This window comes from Asterias amurensis, chromosome 12 (assembly GCF_032118995.1).
Source record: "Asterias amurensis chromosome 12, ASM3211899v1".
Taxonomy (NCBI): domain Eukaryota; kingdom Metazoa; phylum Echinodermata; class Asteroidea; order Forcipulatida; family Asteriidae; genus Asterias; species Asterias amurensis.
In genome coordinates, this window is record NC_092659.1 from 7,033,592 (window position 1) to 7,053,491 (window position 19,900).

The 19,900-nt window shown below is 37.7% G+C and overlaps 2 protein-coding genes across 3 annotated transcripts in view; one reads left to right on the top strand and one right to left on the bottom strand.

The window, feature by feature from the left end:
- LOC139944901 (uncharacterized) overlaps positions 1–5,243 on the top strand; it is a 23,516-nt gene extending 18,273 nt beyond the window's left edge. The window contains exon 12 of the mRNA XM_071942068.1: positions 1,269–5,243. Coding sequence (XP_071798169.1) covers positions 1,269–1,315 — 47 coding nt within the window. The 3' untranslated portion in view covers positions 1,316–5,243. The remainder of the gene's footprint in view (positions 1–1,268) is intronic.
- On the bottom strand, positions 3,880–13,551 carry LOC139944902 (activating signal cointegrator 1 complex subunit 1-like). Of its 2 annotated transcripts, none has more exons than XM_071942070.1 (9): positions 13,417–13,551; positions 12,575–12,713; positions 11,226–11,420; positions 10,551–10,729; positions 9,436–9,525; positions 8,543–8,589; positions 7,748–7,867; positions 6,957–7,170; positions 3,880–6,251 (listed from the first exon to the last, which is right to left on the bottom strand). In XM_071942070.1, exons 2-9 carry the CDS (start codon positions 12,699–12,701, stop codon positions 6,135–6,137), a joined length of 1,089 nt encoding a protein of 362 aa, XP_071798171.1. In that variant the 5' UTR covers positions 12,702–12,713; positions 13,417–13,551; the 3' UTR covers positions 3,880–6,134. The 2 variants fall into 2 exon arrangements, with proteins under 2 accessions (XP_071798171.1, XP_071798170.1); XM_071942069.1 differs by having other exon boundaries at positions 13,370–13,525.
- Positions 13,552–19,900: the final 6,349 nt, after the last annotated feature.

The window sequence follows — 19,900 nt, forward strand, 5'->3', positions numbered from 1 at the left end:
TTTTCACAGGTTTGTTATTTTAAGCATATGTTGAGATACACCAACTGCGAAGACTAGTCTTTGACAATTACCAGTAGTGTCCAGTGTCTTTAATAAAATAGCTTGAACACAAACATTTAACCACCGTATAAACAAGTACGTATTGGTCAGCCTTTGTGCTCAAATATTATTGCACTACTGTTGTCCATGGATCAAATATGCCCAATACCTTTATCTCTTGTCAATGTACATGTACCTCTCGTCAAGTGTTGTGGCAGAGCAGATAAGAGCACCAAACTCGAGCTCTGGTGTTTCTGATCAGTGTGGGTTTGAGTCCTGGTCATGACACTTTAATCCTTAATCATTATTGCTGCGTCCTTCGGATGGGATGTATAAAGCCATACATGTAGGTCCCATGTGTTGCGTTAATGCTCGTTAGAACCCAGTGCACTTACCATGAAGAGAGTGTGTTCCTGGCTTGATCAACAGCATGTTGTGCCGCATATTGTGCCACAGCACCTTGTCAAAACTTACTTGGTGCTACATTATACAGGAAAATGTCTCATACATGCAGAGCAGATAAGAGCACCAAACTCAAGCTCTGGTGTTTCTGATCATCAGAGTGTGGGTTTGAGTTACGGTCATGACGCTTTAGTCCTTAATCATCATTGCTACGTCCTTCGGATGGGATGTATAAAGCCATACATGTAGGTCCAGTGTGTTGTGTTATGAAAAACATGTTACCCTATGGTCACTGATGGTAATTACTCAAAATAATTATTATCATAAAACCTTTCTTGGTGACGAGTAATGGGGAGAGGTTGATGGTATAAAACATTATGAGAAACGGCTCCCTCTGAAGTGCCATAGTTTTCGAGAAAGAAGTAATTTTTCACGAATTTGATTTTGAGACCTCAGATTTAGAACTTGAGGTCTCGAAATCAACCATCTAAAGGGTGTTTTTTTTCTTTCATTATTATCTCGCAAGAGCTCAAATTTTCACAGGTTTGTTATTTCATGCATATGTTGAGATACACCAACTGTGAAGTCTTGTCTTTGTCAATTACCAATAGTGTCCACTGCCTTTAACGCCTTTAATTCTATCCCTGATCAGGGTTAAATATTTCCAGAGAATTTCCCAGGCATTCCTTTAGTGTAAAAAGGGCTTTAGTAATACTACCGCCATGCAAAGTTTTCAATCCGACTTTTTTAAGGACCAACCTCTAATTGTTGCTAAAAAAAATAACATAATTTTGTTCTACCTGAATTTTATTTCATGACTTTTAAAGACGATGAAGAGGTGAGCTACAAGTGGCCAAGCTGTGTCATCATCTAGTGACAGAGGTCAAGGTCAGATATTAAGGTCAAAGGTCATTGCGTAATGTAGTTGGGTCAACATGAGTGAGAGCCTGACACAGTAAAAAGGATAGATTTTAAATGTGATAATTATGAGGGTTTACATCATTGCAATTTTTTGGGTTTTATTCCAAAAGTTAAGAAATTGCAACAGTACGGGGTTTAAAGCCCACTAAAATGAACTAATTATATATGCTTTACTGGATTGCATAATTTGTGTTATGTCATATGTGAAGATCCAAAAATGTGGGGAGTTGCAAGGGGTGAGGGGTTCCAATCCCAACCCCACTACAGACTCGGGGGGAGGTATAGAGCAAACAGTGCTTAAAATCCATTGACAGGGGTAACAAACAATTGTATTCAATATCTCTCCGTACTAGTCTGACATTATTTTTTTTTTAATGTAACTAAAATTGCCTTTATCTTTGTGTGCGTTTCTTAACAAGAAAATTAATGATGGCTTGTACTTAAGCTAAAAAAAAAAAAAAAAAAAAGCTTTCACATTTAATTGTACTCGGTTTACATTATTAATTGTGTGTTGTATTTTTTTTATCCCTCAATACTAGTCTGACGTCTATTTTTTTTTTATGTTACTGAAATCTTCTAATAGACGTCTATTTTTTTTTTATATTACTGAAATCTTCTAACTTTGTGTGTGTTTGTTAAAAAGAATATTAATGATGGCTTGTTCTTAAGATTTAAAAAAACTAGAAAAGCTTTAAGTTTACATTTAATCGTACTAAGTTTACATTTTTAATTGTGAATTGTTCTTTCTCAGCAAACTTCTCTTTGAAAAAGAGAAACTGTAGATATAGATATAATTGCCACAATTGTCACAATCACTCAGAGTGGACGTTTTAAAACACAGTGTTATTTTATTCCAGAATTGTACATTCCAAGAGCAGCCCAATAATTGTTAGTTAAATCAAAGTAGTGCAAGTGCTTTTGCATTCTACGCAAAACAAGGTCTTAAAAAAAAAAAAAAAACGCTTTTGAAATGGCTGCTGAATAAAAAATATGAGTCTGGGGAAAAAGGTTTATACACTGTATGTATGGATAGCTTATCATCTCAACTTTCATATGACACCAATAAGTTCTAAAATAATTCATGCTTAGGTGAGCAATGCTCACTTTTGTAAAGTGTATTGAAAATTAGGTTGCGCAGGAATTGGCCTTCCAATTTGTGAGAGGCAAGTCCTTCGGAGCTTACAAAATTCACTCCAAGATGTTGGCTTCTTATTCTTCAGTGAGCAGTACTGCTAATCCAAGACTTTTTGGTGTCATCTGAAAGTTGAATCCATAAGCTATCCATACATCTATAAACCTTTTACCCCCAGAGTCATATATTTTTTATTTGGCAGCCATTTCAAAAGTGTATTATTTTTTTTATTTGAGACACACGGTATTGCATAGCCTTGCTCAAGGCAGTTGAATTATTCACTCCGAAAAAAGACCGCCGCTGTATAAAAACCCACCCGTAATTCACTGTGCGTAACATCGCACAACATGATGCCCCCGTACACTATCCGCATGCGTCGGCCGGGCCTGACGGCCTCCGCATGCGGTTAGTGGTACGAGTGCTGATGACTTATGTGCACAGTAGTCGTACGATGTGACAGTGTGTATACGGGTGGGTCATGCGGTGTGATCGCACGCACCACGCACAGGGTATACGGGTGGGTTTACAGTGGCGTCTTTTCGGAGCGAATAAAGCGACTGCCTTGAGCAAGGCTAGGTATTGCACCATTTCTATGACAGGGGTGAGAGTCGTTGCTTAGAAAACAGTCTGAAACCCAAGAGCTCTAGATCGTTGGAAGTACATTTAAAGGCACTGGACACGTTTGGTGATTGTCAAAGACTAGTGTTCTCCTTTGGTGTATCCCAACATATGCATAAGTTAGCAAACATGTGAAAATGTGGGCTCAATTGGTCATCAAAGTCGCAAGAGAATACAAAAAGAGAAACACCCTTGTTGCACAACTTTGTTTGCTTTCAGATGCATAGTAAAAGGCTTCAGCTGAAGTATTTTATTTTTTGAGTGAGAAATTACTTCTTTCTCAAAAACTACATTAATTCAGAGGGAGCCGTTTCTCACAATATTTTGTACTATCAACAGCTCTTCATTGCTTGTTACCAAGTAAGTTTTTATGCTGAAAATTATTTTGAGTAATTACCAATAGTGTCCAGTGCCTTTGATGGCATTTCCACCTTTAAGTAACCAGTGGAATTATAGATTTTGAGGAGCTTTTGGGAACGGTCTTTTTGTATTTTGAGAAAATTATAAACATTTTTGTTTAGCAGGCAGACTTTAACACATTTGCGTTTAGATGAAAGTCTGATTTATATCATCCCTGATATGAAATGGTGCTTCATACATGTTTGTTATTTTTTTATTGCAACATCACGCCTGGGTTTTGCCAACCGAGGTCAGGAAAACTATGGAAAGCCATAAATGTGAAGCATAAACAGATAGCCACGGTGCAATTTAATAATGTTACACGATTATTCAACACTCTACCAAAAAAGAAAGTCGGACAACCCAAATATTATTGTATAACTTGATCAAATCAAGTTTTCTTTAATTATAAATGCTTGCCTTTATACTGTAGTTTTGTTTTGTAATGTTTTCAGTAGACTTTTTTTTTAGTTGAAACTTTCACATATAACTTGTGTTGTATCTGTCTTTGTACTTGCCTACAAAGGATTATAACATTGACAAAAAAAAATATTATTATTATTAAATCTGGCCAAGCTAGTTCATTTGTTTTTATTTGATTTTACCAAAAACAAGAAAGAAATTCGATGCTGTGCAATTCCGCTATATATTTTGAACAGTGGTAAATATTGGTAAGGATTTTTTTAGTGGGTTGGGCAACTTCGCAGAAGGAACTTGAAAAGAAGCTTGTTGACTATTCGTAATTTTCATTGATACAGTGAAGGTTCTTAATGGCAACCTTGGTATCAAATCAACCTTGAATAAAAAGGTACATTCTATACTATGCATGACAAGTGCAGAACTGTTATTCGTATATGATAATCAGCAATAGACTGTGCAAGTCTCCCCAATATCAAAAACGAGAAAACAACACCAACAAAAACTATTTTTTTCTACACAACTTATGAAATCAAGTCTTCTTTTTTAAATTCTAATTATATCAAATTCTTGAAATTCAATTTTTTTAATAATACCAAAGAATGTAGAATTTTTTTCTTAATTTAATAATGTTACAAGATAATAACTTGGGACGAGAATGGTGTCTTTTTAGAAACCCAGTCACCCCTGACCTTCTGTGACCATTTAATAGGTTTAATGATAACATTGAATGAAACATTGTAGGTCAAGTGTTATTCTCATGTTTCTTTAATGATTTCTTGAAAACTTTTTACTTTGATATATTTCATGGCTGAAGTTTCATTTTCACAACAATGCAATGTAATTTCTATAGCCATAAACTCTGTTTAACTGAAGATATTGGAGAAACAGAATGGTCCAGTGGTTGCAATTACAAGGTTCTGTGGGTTGGAATCCCCAAGGCTCACCACTGATTTCACAATGACTAGAATAAGTATTGTAGTCTAGTTACTGAATCACAATTTCTTGATTTGTGCAGTTCATAATCATAGACGTTAAACCAATCTTTGTAGGAGAGATTGGCTGTTGCCAGCTTGGTGTTTATATCCCTGTGTGAGAGTTTGCCGAGTTCCCTTGATGGGAAAGATCATCTCAACAAACAAGCAAACAAACAGACCAATTTGGTCCTGGAAGTTTGAATACTCTGGAGACTTGCACAGTCCCGATTCCTCGTGTCCCTCATTCAAAAATCATTGTGAAATCATACTTAAAATGTACTCAGAGTATATCATAAAATAAATATAACTTGCAGCTTGCTGTAGATTAGTGCAATAGATCTGCTGTGTATTATGTCCATCTTTTTTGTTGTTTCCAAACCTTCAATCACGCCATCAGGCTGTTTTGAAAAGTTTGTTTGTAAACACACATTTTTAAAAGACCAATTAAGAACTCACTCGGCGGCAGTGAAGTTAATGACTAGAAGTCCCCTCAATCCACTAAGAGAAAGTAGTTGTCCTGACTGATTTCCTATCTTCAGCCGAGGTAGTAGAAAAGCAGGACAGTTCATTTCAGAACTGAGATGTCTCCCAAATTCCCCAAAATTTACTCCGCAATAGTAAAATATAAAAAAATAGCAATACAAGTTCTCAAAAGAACATTGTCTACCCAGCAAGTAGATGTACAGGTGGTGTTACTCTTGACCAATAGGAATGAAGAAACTCTTATAAGAACAGGTGCAAGCTTGCGTGTCATGCCCATGTTTCAACATTTTTTACTGGTCATTAACATAGGTTTATAACACCCACAAGACGCGCTCTCCACCAATAGGAATAGCGAAACTGTCTAAGGTATTTATGAATGTTATTTACTCAAACAAAAAATCACTTGAGACCTAGCCACTTACATTGTAGCATTACAAAATGTCAAAAGGAACTCGTAACGTTCTTGTTTTCTGATATTGTCCATCATCAGACAGTTCGACACCAAGGTAGCGTTTATGGAATTCCTTCAGCAATGACCGAGTTCGAGCAAGAGACTATTGTCGACCATTGGGCGACTTTGCCTGGTACCCATGATGTATTGCATGCATACATGGCATAGGTACACCATGGAACATTGACTAGTGGTTGACAAATGGTCGCTGCCCAAACATGCCCAGTGATGCAGTCGCCATGTGATCCATTACTAAAAGACCTATGTCCATTTGTCCATTACAATGTTTGCGTCGTCATGGCAGTGTTACAGATCCAACAGGTAGATAATAACCATCTACCCCATATGAGCCTCGCTGCGATATATGGATTGTGTTGATCAGGCAGTCCCCAAACGAGTAGTCCCCAAACTCCTACAAGACAATACAAAATAAAAACAAGTAAAGCAAGGGTTAGATTACACAATGTACAGGAGTGGTAAATTTGTGTACAACAAAATTGATAGCTTCAATCTTAAATTTCACTCAGGCCACGTTTATGTCATTTGCAAGTCATAAAGCCCTGGTCATGATAGTCAAGTCCAGTTCTCACTATATCGCCGATGTGACTTGAGTCAAGTCCAAGTCACCAAACTCATGACATCAGTCGAGAACTTTGACTTGAATTGCAAATAATCCTCAAGTCAACCACGCCCGTAACTTTGGTGTAATTTCTTGCTCTTCAATGTCTTTCAAGAATCACACGTCCCACACAGTTTGTTCTGACTCATTTCGTATCAGCGACATAGGACAAATCTGAAAATACTTTGACCGCACTTCTACACTCGTTTGTTACATCTCGTCTTGACATGATAAATATTCACTTTTATTTGGTCCACTTATATGGAATCAGCCACCCATTCACATTTAAACCACAAGTAATCAAAAAGTCTCTCAAAACAGGACTCGCATGAAAGTCATTTTCTCTTGACTGAATTTTATTATGGTTCCCTTTTTGTTTAAATTATCTTCCTTTGTTGTTACAGCGCCTTGAACACCTTTGGTGGATTCATGCACTTGGTTAAGACTCAGTTATTGTTATTATTATTTAGTTTCAAAACAAACTGTACAGCAACCTACCTGAAGTATTCTGCTTGCATCGATTGACTCCCTAACCCTGTCTCCTTCTCCATCTCGTTTTCCCTTGCCCCTTCTTGACCCATCCTCAGCGTCCGGCTCTTTCCTGAAGATCGTGTTGATGAGAGTGATGTGAACTTTGACCCGCTCATACTCCTTCTGCATCAGCCCTGCCCTGGTGAAGCTTTCTGCAACACTGTCACAGATGAGCTGTAGTCTGTAAAAACAGTGTTTGATACTTTTTAAATCTCAGACTAAGAAACAATGCTTACATGTACCTTGGGTAGTCGGATAACAACGGGTGACCAAACAAGTTATGACAAGGATTGTCAGCGCAGACCGCGCAATGAGAGCCAACATTGATCGGGGTCAGAGGGACCCTACAAGTTATGAATGGCATCGTCAGCGTAGATGACTCGATGAGCGCCAACCTTAATTGGGGGGCGGGGGACCCAACAAATTATTACCAAGATAGTTAGCGCAGACCATTCAATGGCCCTTTTCATATCCACTGCTTCAGCTTTGGATTTGGCTTCAGGCTCCGTTCTCACGTCTGAAGCCCTCAGCGCGTACATAGAGCACGCGCAATTGCTTAAAACAACTGCAGGGCCAAGCTGGCCTGAGACGTATCTCGAACCGAAGCCGTGGTTTAAAAAAGGGACAGTGAGGGTCAACATTGATCGGGGCCAAGAAACCCAAGAGTGTAATGACCAGGATTGTAAGCGCAGACTGCACAATGAGAGTCAATATTGATTGAGGGACCCAACAAGTTGTACCTAGGATTCTAATCTTACTTGTTTGATCCGTCTTTCAATTCTGCCTTGGCGTACAGCACATCAACTTTGCCAGGGTCGTCATTCATGTACTCCAAGCCTTTCAGATTGACCAATAGGAACGAGTCTTGAAGAATTGGACTGTGGTGATTGGAGAAAACAAAATGGAATACAACTTTAGTTTATGAATAAAACTATGGCCGCTTTTGCAAGAAACAACTTTTATTTTAGGCTATGGTCCGCTTGCTTCCCCCCCCCACCCCAATGGAAATTCCTGGCTAAGCCACTGCAAATGCTTGTGTGAAGTTGAAAACCCTTTCTTTGTCCAACTCCATATCGATTCAAATTTACCCAGTCAGTTTGCCTTGTGGTTTATTTTTTGACATCTGAACCAAAGAGTCCCACCCCTATTGCCTATAGGGCGGATCCCCTGGCTGCCGTTTCCCATGTTGTATTGTAAATTCGGGTGTGATCTCAGGATATACAGCAGTGACAGGTTGAATGGAGTCTGACGGCACCCCCAAACAAAGTATTGATCAAAATAGGGAGACCACCAACATAGGGTCGGATTGCTCAGTGCGCTGGCACATTAATCTGGAGGTCGATGGTTCAAATTCGCTCTAATAAAATTGTCTTTGTTCAATTCCAATTCAAGTTTAGAACTCGTTTGAGAATTTTAATTTTATAGCAGTTTTTTCTGTGATGTGTTTGTAAACTTGTCTCCATGTTTAGAAATGAAAAATTGAACATAATATTTGTGTAACATGCAGATATTAAATCAACATTTTAAAATTTTGTATTAGAGAAGGTCCTCACTTGATGACATCTTGTTTACACTGTTTAAGAAGTTCTTGCGCCTGAGCCTGTAATTAAAGGAAAAGATTAATTTATATGGAGGATGAGTTGGACAAGATGTAACACATGGCTGTCAGTACCTAGGTCTACGATCGCGACCAAAATGCCACGTAACAATAAACGTGCCCCCTGCCCCCCGCTCAATGTTGTTAGGAGTGCAGACAGCGCAATGAAAACCAACATTGAACGGGGGCCGGAGGCCCAACAAGATATGGCCAGGATTGTAGAACTCTTCAACTGATAAACTCTTCCAGTCTCTCGACAAGTATGACCCTTCATCCCAGAGCGCTCGACACTTGTTCTGCGTTCACATAATTTGAAAAATCTCACTTACTTCCAGTAGTTCCGTAAAATATCTTCTATCTTTGCTAGCACCATGATCTACAATCCTGGGCAGATTTCATAGAGTGGCTGAAGCACGACTCAAGGAGCCAATCATAACAAAATTAATGTTAACAAGATTGAGGATAACCAGCCAAACTATAATGCCACATGTACAAACTGTGATTGGTATCCTGCTCATTTCTGCTTAGAGGAAACTTGTTAAGCAATAATTTTCTGCTGAAATAGCTCCATGGAATTGGGCCTAGGCAGAACTCGTTAGGCACCCAGACCCCTGATCAACTCTCACTGCGCTGTTTGCATTCTAGCTGGAGTGGTTTGACTTATTCGGCCAAGATTTCAACTTATTCAACAAGACAAGCCGGAATTGTTGATAAAACCGTGCTGTATCATACCTTTTATTGTTATTTACACAATCAAAACTTTCTCAACTTTCTACACTAGCCTCCTCTGAGGGAGATTTCTGCTTTGAAAATAGATTTATTATCTGCCATCAGTCCCTTCCGACTCACCACTTCTTTTCTTGACATCAGGACGAGTGTTCCAAGGGTGAGATGTAACTTAGCCGGCTTCTGGAATAGACTTACATCCAGTCCTTCATCCTGAAAACAAAGCCCCCCCCAAAAACCATCAGTGAATTTAAAAAACATACTAAGCTGAAACAACAACATATTGAGAAAATGTGCATAAAACAGTTTTGTATTTGTACACAAATAATGATTTACTGCAACAGAAATGTAAACTAAGATTTGTTTCTGTTCCACTCATTTACAAAACGTTGAAAATGAACTAGTCAGGAGGCCGGTGGTTGATTGATATCTTGCTCTAGTAAATTTGTCTTTGATCAACCCCCAAATCATTTAAGATTTACTTAGTCAGTATCCCTTGTCTACTTTTGTTGTTCAATGCTTGTAAAGAAACCCATTGGTTTTTACACTTGCATTGTATTATTCCCTCTTTGGCCATGTCAGACGGCTCCCACAAGATACACCTGCCCATGTGGCCCTCAGGCTGAGCGTCGAAGCACGGAGAGGATCCCGCCCCTGCCCAGCCTGGAAGAGGCCAAGAGGCCGTCCTCGCAGCACCTGGGTCGGCCAACTGGAAGCAGACTTCGAGTCCCGGGCTGGGCAGCTGTGGCACTCGGCAGCAGAGCGCATTGGTTGGGCGGCTCTACGTCCCCTCTTAAGGAACAAGAGAATGATTGATGATGATGATGATTGTAGCTAGTTGAGAGAAGGGGTTGGCCCCTGTGTTCTGGTGGCTACACGTCAGTTAATGGTTGTATGGCTTCTGACTGGCACCCCGAACAAAGATATTGACAAAACAGGGACACCTCCAACATAGGGCTAGATGGCTCAGCTGGTAGAGCGCCGGCATGATAGTCCGGAGGTCGTTGGTTCGAATCTCACTCAAGTCAATTCTTTGTTCAACCCCCCCCCCCCACAAAAAAATAAATAAATATTAGCGCATTGACATGCTTCTAGGGGTGTGATAACGCCCTTTATAACGACCAACTAGTATCATTATTATAATCTAGTCAATGTTTGGATAATTTTCTAATCCTGAATCTTACTCTGAAACTTGTTTTTAATTTGGACAAAGTCCAGTTCTAGAATTTGAACCATACCCCTCTGCTGTCTCTCAACACATCCTCCGTGAACTCGCGTAACTTGTTTTGTGTGGGGGCGCTGTTGAACGGCATAGACAGGAAGTGAGTGAATGGCTCCCTCTGTCTGGCAGACGAAACAATTACGTCGATTCTTGTTTTGGCCGAGATGATCCCTGACTTCTGCTCTCCACGAATAACTATGAACAAAATAAAAACACAATAACAAAACCTTGAATAGACCTTATACATTGACCTGATCATCTTAGAGCTATAAAAACGGCAAACGCACATCGATGTATGGGCGGCACACCGGCTGGGCCAATGAGGAACCTTCTTTAGACCTCTAAACGAACGTGCCCTCTTCAAATGAACATCATTAGGTCTATTTTCAGATTGGAGCATCTTGTTTACAATTGTCAAAATATTTGTCAGGCTTTGTCTGAATTGGCGGCTACAGCTTTGGCTTGGCTAAAATCTGCACCATCTGTGCTGATAGTACATCCTTAGTAAAAGTCAATGCTGTAGCCTCAGCCGCCAAATCAGCTATGCCCTTACCAGATGGAGCATAAACCACTTTTTGCCAATAAATCAACATTATGTTGAAAACCATCCATGACTCTCCCTATTTAAGCATCTACTATCAAACTAGCCCAAGATTGAAAATTATCTCTGTTTTAAAAGCGAATACCCTACCTATCAAATCCTCATCACTATGCGCCTTAGGGAAGACAATCTGCGTCTTAGTCTCTCGCTCAATCTTCTTCTTTGTCTCTTTGTTCTTCCCGATGATGTGACCAAAGAAACCGCTGGGGATCTCAAGGTTCAGGGTGTAACCTTTATCCGTCTCTTTTATGTCTAAAAGTTCACAACTTTCCTCGTTGTACTCATCTGCAATTGAGATTAATAATAGTTTGGAATTGACTAAAGACAAATTGACTAAAGCGAGAGTTGAACCTATGAACATGCCTGTGCTCTACCACCTGAGCTATGTAGGATGTATCTTTTGTCCATCTCTTTTATGTCTAAAAGTTCACAACTTTCCTCGTTGTACTAATCTGCAATCAAGATTCAAAATTTGTAGGGCTAAACAAAGACAAATTGACTAGAGTGGACTTGAACCTGTGACCTAAACATGCTGGCGCTCTGCCAACTAAACTATCTAATGTTGGCGGTCTTCCTATTTTGTCAATAGCTTTGTTCAAGAGTGACGGTCAAAAACCATTTCATTTCATTTGTTCTGGCTGTGAAGCCAAGGCATAGAAAACAAGGAAGTATAAGTTTCAACTTTATAATGGTGGAAACAAAACTCCAATAAAAATATTTATACTAGGAAAAACCTGAGCAGTCAAGCAGGGACTGAAGTGAAACGCAAATCTACGATCTGAGAGGCATTGTTATACTGCAGTAACGCTTCTCAGATTGTGTATTCCCGTTAGGGATTATTCTTTTTGCATGGAAAAACTTTCTCCAGATTAACGGGATCTGAAAAACAGGACCGCCTTTTGAAATGAAACATTCACAGGTAATTAAAATTGTATAATGATTTTTTTTGAACAGTTTTATCATATAGAATTAAAACAATTATAAATCAGTAAAAAAAAAAGTTTGGCTAGTCAACGTTTTGGTACTTTTTATAACACAAACACAATGTCCACAGAATATTAAAATTACACAGTTTGAAGACATTGATGGTAGAAAGCTTCCCTTTCAATATAACTTGCTGAAGTGCCGTTGTTTTTGAGAAGTGCGTAAAACAAGTCACTAAACAAAATATTCTGCTCAGTGCGACAAAAATTATTTTAGCATGTAAAAACATATGGTATTAATACCGTACATGCTAAATAAAACTCAGACGAAAACTGTTGTTCATGACATAATATTTTACTTATTTCTCAGAAAAAATGACAGCACCTCATCATGTACTTTTTTTTAAGGAAAGCTTTCTACTAATCATATCACATGAGTTTAATGTTAATCTGTGGACATTGTGTTTTATGTAAAGACTACCCAAATTGTTTGAAGGACCACATCACACAACATACCATCATACATTTCGTCGTATCCCTCCATTTCATCTTCATGCTCCACCCACTCAGGGGGCCTCTGCACCGGATTCAAACGATAGCAACGGCCATCAATGTTTAGAATTGGTGGCTTCAGAACGTCCATGTTTTTTCTTTCCTAGGTAGTGGAAGACAAATAAATAGCGAGTCAACAGAAGGAAACATCAATTTGAAAAAAAGAAATGACACCAAAGTGTGACCCAGGCCAGGGGTTTTAGCTGGATTTGGAGAAGGATGTCCGTCATTTTGATCAGATTGACTGGAAATTAAAAAACTGTGCAAGTTGTTCACTTAGTATTATTTTACGACAAACAAAATAAGGTGTCCAAATTTAAAAACAGGCCGCCCATGTGAAAGTTCCCACATTCATTTAGGTAGGCCTACGTTATACTACTACACAGCACTAGAAAACCCAGAGCACTGATTGGTTAAAAGTTTGACCTACTTCAATTCATGTTAACAGATGTTTATTTTTCATTCCAATCTTCTTCATTAACAAACCCCTTTTCTCTTGAATAGAATTAGAAGCACACCCCTAAACAAATCCTCTAAAGAAAGAATAAAGAATTGCTGAGATTTCCAGAACACAATGAAGACAACAATGGAAGGGGAGGTGTGTCACGTCACACATTATCATCAAATCAGCATGATCAACCACGATTTGTATGTAAACAAACAAAATGTCTCGCAAAAGTTGGGATTTGGATGGGAAAGCTTAAGCCCTCAACCCTATCCCTACGGTTGTGACAAAAGATTCCCTCCCCCACCGATCACCTGATGATGACACACGATGCCTAAAAATACAGCTGAGCGAATCTTACAAATATAAGTTTTATCAATCATCAGTCAAGATGCTCTCAAGTCAAGGCTGAGGCCGGCTCGACAGGAGGATTCACCTGATCAGCTGATCGGTTTTCTCACAAGCAAAGCATTGCGGTAGATGTTAGTTTCCAAACGCCAGGAGTCGATCGTTACACGTGAAAAGGATCCGAAATAACCACACTGTTAAGAACGCTTTTAGACTTGACCAAGTCCGTGCAGCATTTCTCGTGTTGCGAGTGGATGGGACCCACTGTGGCAAGTCACTTTGCCGTGCGTACAGTTTAAGAATTCATTTTATCATAGTTTGATAAAGCTCCATTGTATTTATTTGAGATTTTTAAAAATTAAAGACCACGCGAGTCCCTTTGCAGCATAGGCTACTGTGCGTGTGTAAACAACGTTCACCGCTGTGCGCACAGTTTAAGATGTCATCAACGCCACGGGTCGATAAGTAAATCGGTTTATCAATACGGTATAATTCAAATTAGACCAATCAAAGACTGTCATTACCTAAACAAAGCATTCATGTAGCATTACTGATTTTATCATAATTTTAAAATTCTCCATTATATTTGTTTCAGATTTATGAAAATTACATTCCACGAGTCCATTTGCAGCATACTGTGCGTGTGTACTACACTGCTGTGCGTACAGTTTACAATTTCATCAACGCCACGGGTCGATTTGTAAAACGGTTTATCTATATGGTATCAATCAAATTAAACCAATCAAAGACTGCCATTCCCTAAACAAAGGATTCATGTAGCATTACTGATTTTATCATAATTTTATAAAACTCCGTTATATTTATTTCAGATTTTTTAAAAGTACACACCGCGAGTCCCTTTGTAGAATACTGTGCGCGTGTATTACACTGCTGTTCGCACAGTTTAAGATTTCATCAACGCCACGGGTCGATTTGTAAAACGGTTTATCAACACGTTATCATTCAAATTAGACCAATCAAAGACTGTCATTACCTAAACAAAGCATTCATGTAGCACTACTGATTTTATCATAATTTTATAAAGCTCCGTTATATTTATTTCAGATTTTTTAAAAGTACACACCGCGAGTCCCTTTGCAGCCTAATTTATCTGTGTACATCGCTGCTGTGCGTACAGTTTACAATTTCATCAACGCCACGGGTCGATTTGTAAAACGGTTTATCAATACGTTATCATTCAAATTAGACCAATCAAAGACTGTCATTACCTAAACAAAGCATTCATGTAGCATTACTGATTTTATCATTATTTTATAAAGCTCCGTTATATTTATTTCAGATTTCTGAAAATTACACACCACGAGTCCCTTTGCAGCATACTGTGCGCGTATATTACACCGCTGTGCGTACAGTTTAAGATTTCATCAACGCCACGGGTCGATATGTAAATCGGTTTATCAATACGGTATAATTCAAATTAGACCAATCAAAGACTGTCATTACCTAAACAAAGCATTCATGTAGCATTACTGATTTTATCATAATTTTAAAATTCTCCATTATATTTGTTTCAGATTTATGAAAATTACATTCCACGAGTCCATTTGCAGCATACTGTGCGTGTGTACTACACTGCTGTGCGTACAGTTTACAATTTCATCAACGCCACGGGTCGATTTGTAAAACGGTTTATCTATATGGTATCAATCAAATTAAACCAATCAAAGACTGCCATTCCCTAAACAAAGGATTCATGTAGCATTACTGATTTTATCATAATTTTATAAAACTCCGTTATATTTATTTCAGATTTTTAAAAATTACAAACCACGCGTCCCTTTGCAGCCTAATTTATCTGTGTACATCGCTGCTGTGCGTACAGTTTACAATTTCATCAACGCCACGGGTCGATTTGTAAAACGGTTTATCAATACGTTATCATTCAAATTAGACCAATCAAAGACTGTCATTACCTAAACAAAGCATTCATGTAGCATTACTGATTTTATTATTATTTTATAAAGCTCCGTTATATTTATTTCAGATTTCTGAAAATTACACACCACGAGTCCCTTTGCAGCATACTGTGCGCGTATATTACACCGCTGTGCGTACAGTTTAAGATTTCATCAACGCCACGGGTCGATATGTAAATCGGTTTATCAATACGGTATAATTCAAATTAGACCAATCAAAGACTGTCATTACCTAAACAAAGCATTCATGTAGCATTACTGATTTTATCATAATTTTAAAATTCTCCATTATATTTGTTTCAGATTTATGAAAATTACATTCCACGAGTCCATTTGCAGCATACTGTGCGTGTGTACTACACTGCTGTGCGTACAGTTTACAATTTCATCAACGCCACGGGTCGATTTGTAAAACGGTTTATCTATATGGTATCAATCAAATTAAACCAATCAAAGACTGCCATTCCCTAAACAAAGGATTCATGTAGCATTACTGATTTTATCATAATTTTATAAAACTCCGTTATATTTATTTCAGATTTTTTAAAAGTACACACCGCGAGTCCCTTTGTAGAATACTGTGCGCGTGTATTACACTGCTGTTCGCACAGTTTAAGATTTCATCAACGCCACGGGTCGATTTGTAAAACAGTTTATCAACACGTTATCATTCAAATTAGACCAATCAAAGACTGTCATTACCTAAACAAAGCATTCATGTAGCACTACTGATTTTATCATAATTTTATAAAGCTCCGTTATATTTATTTCAGATTTTTGAAAAGTACACACCGCGAGTCCCTTTGCAGCCTAATTTATCTGTGTACATCGCTGCTGTGCGTACAGTTTACAATTTCATCAACGCCACGGGTCGATTTGTAAAACGGTTTATCAATACGTTATCATTCAAATTAGACCAATCAAAGACTGCCATTCCCTAAACAAAGGATTCATGTAGCATTCCTGATTTTATCATATTTTTATTAAGTTCCATTATATTTATTAAAGATTTTTGAAAATTACACACCACGCGTCCCTTTGCAGCATACTTTATGGTGTACATCACTGCTGCGCGTACAATCAACGATTTCATCAACGCCACGGGTCGATTTGTAAAACGGTTTATCAGTACGTTATCATTCAAATTAGACCAATCAAAGACTGCCATTCCCTAAACAAAGGATTCATGTAGCATTCCTGATTTTATCATATTTTTATTAAGTTCCATTATATTTATTAAAGATTTTTGAAAATTACACACCACGCGTCCCTTTGCAGCATACTTTATGGTGTACATCACTGCTGCGCGTACAATCAACGATTTCATCAACGCCACGGGTCGATTTGTAAAACGGTTTATCAGTACGTTATCATTCAAATTAGACCAATCAAAGACTGTCATTACCTAAACAAAGCATTCATGTAGCATTACTGATTTTATCATAATTTTATAAAGCTCCGTTATATTTATTTCAGATTTTTGAAAATTACAAACCGCGAGTTCATTTGCAGCATACTGTGCACATGTACTACACTGCTGTGCGTACATTTTACAATTTCATCAACGCCACGGGTCGATTTGTAAAACAATTGATCAACACGTTATCATTCAAATTAGACCAATCAAAGACGGTCATTACCTAAACAAAGCATTCATGTAGCATTACTGATTTTATCATAATTTTATAAAGCTCCGTTATATTTATTTCAGATTTTTGAAAATTACAAACCACGCGTCCCTTTGCAGCATACTTTATGGTGTACATCACTGCTGTGCGTACAGTCAACGATTTCATCAACGCCACGGGTCGATTTGTAAAACGGTTTATCAATACGTTATCATTCAAATTATACCATTCATAGACTGTCATTACCTAAACAAAGCATTCATGTAGCATTACTGATTTTATCATAATTTTATAAAGTTCCGTTCTATTTATTTCAGATTTTTGAAAAGTACACACCACGAGTCCCTTTGCAGCCTAGTTGCCTGTTTACACCGCTGCTGTGCGTACAGTTTACAATTTCATCAACGCCACGGGTCGATTTGTAAAACGGTTTATCAATACGTTATCGATCAAACGAAGCCAATCCAAGACTGTCATTACCTAAACAAAGCATTCATGTAGCATTACTGATTTTATCATATTTTTATAAAGATCCGTTATATTTATTTCAGATTTTTGAAAATTACAGACCACGAGTCCCTTTGCAGCATACTGTGCGTGTGTATAACACTGCTGTGTGTACAGTTTACAGTTTACGACGCCACGGGTCGATTTGTAAAACTGTTTATCAAAAGGACCCGCCCTTTGATGGTCCTTCGATTATGTCGTCCTACAACTTACACGAATGCAGAAAAAGATTGCTGGTGATGGACCGGGAGCAATGGTTTTCATGTATTCAATTTCAAGTAATGAAACAAACAACTTCACTTATATCTAAACTGAAGACACGCTTGGTTTAAAAGTTGTTTCCTTTATAATGTAAAGGCAAACACTCTTCACACCTTAGCAGTTGAACATCTGCCAAGATTTCTGTCACACAATACAAAATCAGGTCTTGGTCAGTTTCCAATACATGCCCCCCCCCCCCCCCCCAATGAATAAATGTAGGTTTCCTCGGTCAAATTTGGCAAATGAGCAGTGGAATTAACTTTCATGCGCTGGAATTAAAGCTGTTTTGCCTCTCCAATTGTGACTGCGTTTCAAATTTAGAATTCGGCCCTTCAATTTCGTATTGAGTCGAGTTATTAAAATTCCTTTAGCACATCAATTTAGCGTATCGTCATTCTTTTTCGAGACACACAAGCTTGAAGAAGCGTCTGCGAATTTCAATGCTGCTTTGTTGAATTGTTAAATTGAATGACGCTGTCCCCGCAGCATTACAGTTTTTGACTAATCATAAAAACGAAATTACCCTTTTCAGTAGCTTTCGATTTCGCGCGAATTAGAACAGGTTGTTGATGGTTAAATTGGCTGCTAATTTGCCGAAATTGACCAAGAAAATCTATTAATAAATAAATAAATAAATAAAATAAACAAATAAGATATATAATGAGTAAGGTATAAATGGCCTTAGCTTTCGATCCAAACAGGACCTTCTTCGGAGGCATAAAGTACAAAAAGAATTAATAAATAAATTTAAAAAAGAAAAAAGAGAAAAAAAATTAACACCGTATTGGCAGGGGTGTGATAGGTTGTTGACATCGAAAATAAACTAATAAAAAAATAAATAAAAATAATGTGCAAAGCGTGAAGCTTGCGAGCGCGAAAGCATCCGAATGCGAGGCATTCTTACACTAATTTTCTTTGGTTTTGAAAGCCCACAATCTGGGGTGTTTCATGTGGTTTTTATCTAAGTTAATTTTCTCATGAATTTTATCTTAGTTATAAAAACTATTATTTGGAATAAAAGAGAAAAAAAGAGGATTAATCACACCCTGGTAATGAAAATATAATAAAGACAATCAGATTTAAAAGAAAGTACGGAACAGTTGCCTACAATTTTTTCAGTCAATTTTAGGCCATCACGACAAACAAAAATAAATCGTCTGCTTATTTGACAAAATTGAGTGTCTTCACTAGTGACATTCATACTATCGCTCTAGATATATTATTTTTTACAGAGAAATCAGCAACTACCTGATTTTTCCCCCACATGTACTTATGGTAGACCCGAATAACATGTGAAAGTCGTCAATGGTAAAACTTGCAAAGTACGAGTTGTTTTAATTATAGAAAATAATTATTGGAAAACAGCGCCCTCTATTGGTCGAAACTGGAGAACTGTGCACAAACTGTACAAATGGGCAAATCACCATGCACAAAAGAATTGGGAAATTATTTAACTGTTTCGTCCAATTGAGTGCCTTGCAGTCCTTGATGGCCGGTCTGTGCTGGCTTACTCACTTACATCATAGATGAAGGACAGCCTTCCTCTATGCTTTATCAAACCAAAGTGTTTCTGTGTCGTATGTGAAAACATTACTTCATTCCCCCCTTAATTTTAATTCAATTGTTTTAATACTATCACCAACAAAACTTTCTGAACCTAATTTTGGTCATTTACTAAGTTTACGGAGCTAAGACAGGCCATTTAAATTTTAACTAAATGAAGAACTTGATATAAAAAGAGGATATTGTATGGAAGAGCCACACATTTTTATTTCTCACCGATTTTTGTTTGTTCCTTCCTTCTCTAGATGCCACTTTCTTATGATACAATATTCAAAAATCAGAAATAAACAGAATGGAGCATTATACAAATGGGATAAAATCAGTAATACTAAATAAATCCTTTGTTATCGTATTGATAAACCGTTTTACAAATCGACCCGTGGCGTTGATGAAATCTTAAACTGTGCGATAGCGGTGTTGTACACACGCACAGTGTGCTGCAAAGGGACTCGTGGTCTTTAATTTAAAAAAGAACTGAAATAAATATAATGGAGCTTTATAAAATTATGATAAAATCAGTAATGCTACATGAATGCTTTGTTTAGGTAATGACCGTCTTTGATTGGTCTAATTTGAATGATAACGTGTTGATCAATTGTTT